The sequence below is a fragment of the Podarcis tiliguerta genome (genome assembly GCF_965153285.1).
Source record: "Podarcis tiliguerta genome assembly, chromosome: 3".
Lineage (NCBI taxonomy): Eukaryota > Metazoa > Chordata > Lepidosauria > Squamata > Lacertidae > Podarcis > Podarcis tiliguerta.
In genome coordinates, this window is record NC_139536.1 from 29,785,165 (window position 1) to 29,793,050 (window position 7,886).

The 7,886-nt window shown below is 44.1% G+C and overlaps 1 protein-coding gene across 1 annotated transcript; it reads left to right on the forward strand.

Moving 5' to 3' along the window:
- The first annotated feature begins 478 nt into the window (after nucleotides 1-478).
- Nucleotides 479-6,908, forward strand: FAM177B (family with sequence similarity 177 member B). The gene is made up of 5 exons (XM_083434594.1): nucleotides 479-1,141; nucleotides 1,958-2,116; nucleotides 3,470-3,536; nucleotides 4,120-4,217; nucleotides 6,149-6,908. The coding sequence occupies exons 1-5, from the start codon at nucleotides 1,115-1,117 to the stop codon at nucleotides 6,344-6,346; spliced, it is 549 nt and encodes a 182-aa protein (XP_083290720.1). The 5' UTR covers nucleotides 479-1,114; the 3' UTR covers nucleotides 6,347-6,908.
- The last annotated feature ends 978 nt before the right edge of the window (nucleotides 6,909-7,886 follow it).

Here is a 7,886-nt window from a genome sequence, read left to right on the forward strand (position 1 = left end):
GCAGCAGCAACAACTTGTCCTGCCCGCACATCCCATAATGTGCCTTCATAGTTTCCCATGCGGCACAAGTCTTATTTGCAGCTGGCTGCCCCATCTCTTAACCTCTGCCCCTTTGCGATATGCAAAGAATCGCCTACCTCTGCTTTTCTCAGCCTTGCCCCCAACCAGATGTTGATGGACTACAACTCCCATCATCCCTGACTGCTGGCCCTTTTCTCTAGGGATGATGGGTGTTGTAGTCCAACAGCATTTGGGGATCCAAGTGGAGAAAGCCGGGGCTACCTTATAGGACTGTTGTTAGGACTACTGACAGTGATTGACTATGGATAATTTTGAATACCTTGGTACACTATAAATTAAAACCTATTACCAGACTGAATCAGAGTGGGACAGAATCATTCAAGCTTTGGAGCTGTTAAACTCAAAATAAATATCCCCTTACCAAGTCTGATTATGCCTTATTCTTTGCTATGCATACGACAAAAGCTTCTGATTAAAAAATGAGAGAATGTCTTGTTCAAGTCGGTTCTGTCGGGAATCCGCAGCATAGCTAGAAGACCTGCGATTGCGACGTGTAACTTCCTAACACGTGGCACTTTCACAAAACAAGCAGTAGGTGGCGCAGCATCCCAGGTCACAGCGGCTTCTCTCCATTCAACAAAGGTGTGGCGTTGATTCTGGCTGGTCAGCTGCTGGGAAAGAGCAAATACCACTGTGACTTTTAACCTTGTTAAACATTTTGAGGGAGGGAGGGCATCAAAAGGAGGTGTTGAAAATGGAGCCCTAAAACTAGATTTGGAACAAAGAAATTACAGATTTGGCAGCCTCCTAAAGTATCATTTTTGCAGGTACTTGTTCCTCTTGGCTCGCCACCTTTCTGTTGCAATCATTTAGATCTGCATGACAGAAAAAGGAAGAAAAAAGCCCAGCCCACAATTCAAATACAGCCAGCCCTTTTTATGAGCGCAATTCCCTCCTGAAGCAGTTCTGCTTTTCCTGGCTGGTGTCTTCAGTTATGAGCTGCTAATGTTCCCAAAAGAGGAGGAGGCCCAGTTATGTTTTCTTGTTTTCCTCCCAACTTCTTCAGCATTTTAGTCAGATTTTCATTTCTGTGATGGAAGGTAGCCAAGGGATTCTGAAGGTGAGTGACTATTGTGGGTTTTTAATAGATCTTTAGCAATAGCTGCCTATTATAATTCCTCGCACACGGCAGCAGAGAAAATCCTTTGAACCTGCCTTTAACTCCCCTGCTGTTTGTCACAGTAGCTGGGAGATAATGGAGCGGTAAACAAAATTTTCTGCTCCAGAGCTAGATGTGTTTTTCGCACGATCCCCCGATGCATTGTAAAATATGTGTGCAAAATATTTTAAGTGCACAATATGATTTTATGGACTGTGCTGAAGCCCTGAGCGCTTCATAATCAACACATCTAGACTCTCATATTTTATACTTTATCGGCCTGAGAAGACAAACACTTTCCCTCTAGCTAAGCACAAATTTAAAACAACTCAGGCACGTCATGGGGGTGTGTTTGTATGTCCTGAACTTTTTCCCTGTTATCCTAGAATAGGGGTAGCCAACATGGTGTCCTCTAGATATTGTTGGACTCCAACTCCCATCATCCTCAGCCAGTATAGCTGGTAGTCAGAGATGATGGCAATTGTAGTTCAACATCTGGAGGACTCGTACCCTAGAATCAAGCCTGCTCTTGTCTTCATAGCTCTGCTTGGTTTTTAGTTTCTTGGTCACTCTAAAAGTGTGGCCAAAAGTTGCAAAGAGTGCAATGGAATGTTAAGTAGCTTCCATATTTGTATATGATATATACATAGAGGATATGTGCAGCACACAACCTTATTACCAACTCACCGTGAATGAGATAAAAATAATGATGCAAATAGATGCTCTCACAGTTTTCCTAAAATTGTCTCAGCTGATCACTATCTTTCTGATGAGCAGAATGAAGAAAATGGTGGCAGACAGCCAGGAGATGAAAGTTCAAAGGGGGGGAAACTTCCAAGGAGGATTATTCATTTTACAAGTGGTGAAACGATGGAAGAATACAGTACAGAGGAAGAAGATATGGAGGAAAGCGACCACAATCCACTTCCTGACACTGTGAGAATGTTTTTAGAAACAGCAAATTTGTATATAACCTTACGTTTAAGAAAAAATACTCCCAGGGCAGCTAATAACACAAAACAAAAAGCAATTAAAGTAAATATATCTAATTTCCCACTGCATACACACTATATCTTTAAAGCACAATCCACACACACACACACACACACACCACAAAGAATTCTGGACACTGTAGTTTGTTCAAGGTGGCTGGGAATTGTAATGACAGCGCCCATAACTCTTGACAAAAATAATGTGCTTTGAAAAGCAATATACATGCACAGCATATGACATCAGGTAATTAAAATCTCAGTTGAGCTGATAATGACCATCACTTGGCATCAGACTTAATATTCTGGAAGGCCTAAGCATTAATATATATATACCTGGCAATGACTGGGGTCTAAGCAAGCTTTGCTAAAGAGGGCATTTGAATATGCTGGGTGCCATGACAAAAAAGGCCCTTTTCTCCACCTGCCAAATTTCAGAAGGATGGGTTTTGAGGAGGCCTTCTGACAATTTTGTTTGTGTATGCTCTTGTGGGATAACTCTCCTTAGCAGGGGTGTGAACCCCTTTTCAGGGCCACAGTCCCTCAAGGGCAACCTTCCAGAGGCCAAGAGTAAGTGAAGCAACATTGACTTTTATTTTTCTACCACATATAACATTCCAGCCGTGTAAAGGTCTTTCAATACCCTCATATACATCTCTCTCTGTCCAGGCAAGCAGAAGCACCCAGAGTGGGTGGCACACGGCTGGGAAGAGGTGTGGCCTGAGGAGCGTTCAAAGGACCAGAGAAAAAGGCCTGGAGGGCCTCAATTTAGCCTACACACACACACACACACACACACACACACACACAAACACACAGTCTTGAGTTTTCCCACTTCTGCCTTAGAATGGCAAGTCTACCTCATTTGGTTTGGATTATAGGAGTTTGTAATGAGGGGGAGGAACAAGGACAAGATTATTTAATTGTGGTCTAAACAGCAAAGGTCCAAGTGTTCCTCTCCCCATCTCAACTCCTTCCGAATCTGCATCTTTATTTCTTGAATGAGAGGTGTTTTCTACAAGAAATTAGAAATATCAGAGGAGACATATAATTGGATGTGAAGGCCCTACCAAATTTTAAACACCCTTGATAATATAGTATATATAAGATAAGATAAGATAAGATAACTCTCTATTAGTTTCACTTATAAGGTCAAGAAAGAGGTTTTTGAGCTGCAAGGAAGACATTTTGTCTTCTGAGGACAAAAGAGACATCCACAGCCCCGATCTCAAATATATAATCCTGCTGTTAATGGAGTGTATTGTATTGTCATTGGTAAAATGTTGCTTTTGTTTCATAGGTTGGCCTCTCCTGGGCTAGTTACCTGCGATTTTGGGTCCTTCGAATAGCAGCGACAACTTTTTTTAGTAAGCATTTTCCTTTTCAATATGGTTGTCAAATTGATGGGGTGAGAACAGTCACCACATCAATTCACAATTGCTTTAAAAAAATGCCCATGTTGGGTCTGTGGACTGCTCCTGGGTGAGAAGGTCTGTCTGTCTTCATCTTCATCCAGCAAACCAGGAACAAGGCCTATCTTACTATAGCCACCCCCAGTGTAGGGCCCAACAGGTGTTATTGGACTACAACTCCCATCATCCCTGACCAGTAACCATGCTGGCTGGGGTTGATGGGAGTTGTAGCCCAACATCTGGAGAGACACCAGGTTGAAGGCCATTTTAATGGAAGTTAAAATGTGGTGCATATGATGTGGGAGGATTAATGTGCATCCATAGTCCACATAAACCAAGTTGCACTATGGCCCATCTTTTGGTCTCCATATATTCTGCTCACAAGCTAGAGATCCAACAAGAGCTCAACTCAGGTGGGACGTGGCTTGTTGTATCTGTTGGGATCCACTGGTGATTCCCACTTCCCTTCCATCCATTTTCTATTCTCTCTCTTTAAGATGAAGGTCCCAATTGCTGTTTTTCTTCAATATCCTTACAGCTTGCGAATTCCTTGGTGGGAAGTTTGCCGCGCTGTTTGGACTCAATGAATCCAAATATCAATATGCAATAGACGAATACTACAGGACACAGAACAAGGTACGTATAGTATAGCTCCAAGTGGAGCAAAGGCAACAGGAATTAAGATCATTGGGATTGTTTGTGTTTGGTTAATTAGGGTTGCTTTATTATGGCTCAAGCCCACAGCACCGATCCTATTGAATTTATCTCCGGGGAATGACTTCCTTTTCTCTGGCAACTCTTCAGAGAATTCAGAGCAAATCTGTTTGTTTACTGCTTGCCCGGTTATCTGGCTGTTTCATTGGAGGCTAAGAAGCTGCTCAGGGATAAGCCCTCCTGTTTTCTTGTGAGTCTGCTGAGCGACAATAAGGATGAGGCTGGAATGCAATCAGCTTTGGATGTGGGGATCTCAGAAGAGCAAAGAAAAATGGGCCTGGCTGTGAAGTTTGGCAGGAAATAACAAAGGAGGGTCCTTTTGAAATTGGGTTACATGGGACTATTAAAGGCATGTTAGCACTCACTTCCCAAAACAAACACCTTTGTTTTCCTGCGGTCCCTTTTAAGTGTTTCTGCAAACAAGTCTCCAAAACAGCTGATAAGAATTACTTGTAGCAGGTGGGAATCCACAAGACTTCATCTTTTCCTAGAAAACTTGCAGTCTCTTTCCCTGACTTAGTGTTGGATGGCGGAGCATTTCTTAAGATAGCACTCTCTCACACCTCCAGCCTGAATTTATGCAATTTTGAGTCATATGGAAGACTTCTCTTTCCCTTGCCCCAGCACAGCTGGAAACTGCTTATAGACTTTGCATCATAGGCCAATTTTTCTCAAAACAGCAGGCGAACTAGGTACAGATTTACCATTTCACCTGCTGTTTTGTGAGAAGTCGGCCTGTGATGCAGAAACCTAAAAGTGGTTTCCAACTGTGCTGAGGCTGACCGTGGAAGCAACAACACTTGTTTTTCTTCAAAATGTCTGAGGTCTGCCTTTACAACTGATGATATACCTAAATTACGTTGTTGGATCCAGAGAAACACCAGCAAAGGAGATGGGAGGAAAGGTGACTTTTTCACTCTCTCCTCCTCCCCCTTGGTGTCCTCCTGAGGGCTCCCAAAAGCTTTTCTTTGGCTGAATAGGGCGGGCTGTGGCTTAGGAATATTGGGAGGCTGTCTTGTTCTGTGTTTATCACAATCAGTGCTGTTTCCATTCTGCTACGTTTCAGCTTCCACTAATACTTATGATATTTATTTCACAAAATTTATGTACCACTTGATTATAAAAAAAATTGGTAAAGGCTATTAGCCATGATGGCCGTGCTCTGCCTCCATAGAATCATAGAATTGTAGAGCTGGAAGAGACCCTGGGGTCATCTAGTCCAACCCCGTGTAATGCACAGATCTCAACTAAAGCATCCATGACAGATGGCCATCCAGCCTCTGCTTTGAAATCTCCAATGAAGGAGGGTCCATCATCTTCAGAGTCTTTTCCACTGTTGACCGCTGCATGACTGACTGAACCCAAAGAGTGGTCAGTAAAGGTTCCTCATCCTGGAAAAAAATGACAAGTGGGGGGCTGCAGGGTTCTGTCCTGGGCCTGTTGTTGTTCAACATCTTTATAAAGTGACTTGGATGAAGGAATTGAGGGGATGCTCTTCACATTTGCAGGCGACACCAAACTGGGAGGGGTAGCTAAAGCTAAGGACAGATTAGAGAACTGGGCGCAAGCTAACAAAATGAATTTCAGTAGGGACAAATGTAAGATTGTACATTTGGGCAGGAAGTACAAGCTGCACCAATATAAGATGGGGACACTTGGCTTGTCAGCTGGAAACCGCAGGACAGGAGAATGTGAGATTCCTGTGGACATCCTGGACCACTGTCCTGATCCAGTAGGCTCTTATGCAAAATAAGAAAACGTTTGTCTAGCTGTTGTCACATGCCTCCTTTAAGACATCCAAATCGTTTTGGTTTTGTGCCCTGAATTTGCTATTGTCTGGGGGTTCGTTTCAGGAAAGTGAAAGTGATGAAGATGGTGAAGAGATGCAGGAGATGGAGGGGACTGTTGCATCAAATGAAAAAGAGCACCTGGAGAGGCGGAGCTTTGGATATGGGTCCACTGATTCTAAAGAGACACCTGCATATTCTCCGGAAAACACTGTTGCAGTGGTCAATGAACTTGAAGAAGGTAGCCTCCCCAGTCCAAAATGAACTTTAGCCACTGTCAAGTTTGTAAATAAGCACTTGATGCACATCTAAATATGGAATGCTTTGAATAAAAAAAACCACACAGCTTTGCCTTGTTACTGGAACTTCATGCTGAACGGACCTATTCATGCCCAGAATATACTCGTCAATTTTAATTGGGGGTAGTCTCATTATATTTCACCACAAGGTGGCACTGCACGACAATCTCTAATTTTGAGTTTGACTTTTCAAGTTGTCCCAAGACAACAGACTTCCAGTAAAAAGAGACATGGCTGCTTTTGTTTTCACAACAAATTCATTCAGCTGGAAAATGGTTCCTGTTCATTTGGTGGTTGTAATCTGGGTTTGAATTGGCACTTTAGCAGCCCACCATGTCGGGAGTAATTATTTGGTTTATTGACACAAAGTGTTTGCTTTATTCAAGGAAGAATCTACTATATATTTTGGAAAGTGGCTTGTGTTTGTTTGGCTGTCTGTCTGTCCTCTATGGGATGCCCCATGAGATATCATTGCCAAATGTGACTCAAGGGTTCATAAAATATAAAATATGAAAAACTTCCCTAAACAGGGCTGCCTTCAGATGTCTTTTAAAAATAGGATAGCTGCTTATTTCCTTGACATCTGATGGAAGGGCATTCCACAGGGCGGGTGCCACTACCGAGAAGGCCCTCTGTCTGGTTCCCTGTAACCTCACTTCTCGCAATGAGGGAACCGCCAGAAGGCCCTCAGCGCTGGATGCCTCATCACTGAATGATGAGGGTGGAGACGCTTTTTCAGGTATACAGGAGTGAGGCCGTTTAGGGCTTTAAAGGTCAGCACCAACACTTTGAATTGTGCTCGGAAACGTACTGGGAGCCAATGCAGATCTCTTAGGGCTGGTATCAATATGGTCCCGGCGGCCACTCCCAGTCACCACTCTAGCTGCCGCATTCTGGATTAGTTGCAGTTCCCCGGTCACCTTCAAAGGTAGCCCCACGTAGAGGCCATTGCAGTAGTCCAAGCGGGAGATAACTAGAGCATGCACCACTCTGGCAAGACAGTCCACAGGCATTTAGGGTCTCAGCCTGTGTACCAGATGGAGCTGGTAGTCAGCCGCCCTGGACACAGAATTAACCTGCGCCACCATGGACAGCCTTGAGTCCAAAATGACTCCCAGGCTGCACACCTGGTCCTTTAGGGGGCAGTTACTCCATTCAGGACCAGGGAGTCCCCCACACCCGCCTGCCCCCCAGAAACAGTACTTCTGTCTTGTCAGGATTCAACCTCAATCTTTTAGCCGCCATCCATCCTCCAACTGCCTCTAGGCCTTCCTTGCCTTCACTGGTTCTGATTTAAAAGACAGGTAGTGCTGGGTGTCATCTGCATACTGATGAACACTCAGCCCAAACTCCCTGATGATCTCTCCCAGTGGCTTCATATAGAAGTTGAAAAGCATGGGGGAGAGGACGGAACCCTGAGTCAACCCACAAGTGAGAGCCCAGGGGTCTGAACACTCATCCTCCCCCCACTTTCTGGACACGGCCCAAGAGAAAGGAGCGGAACC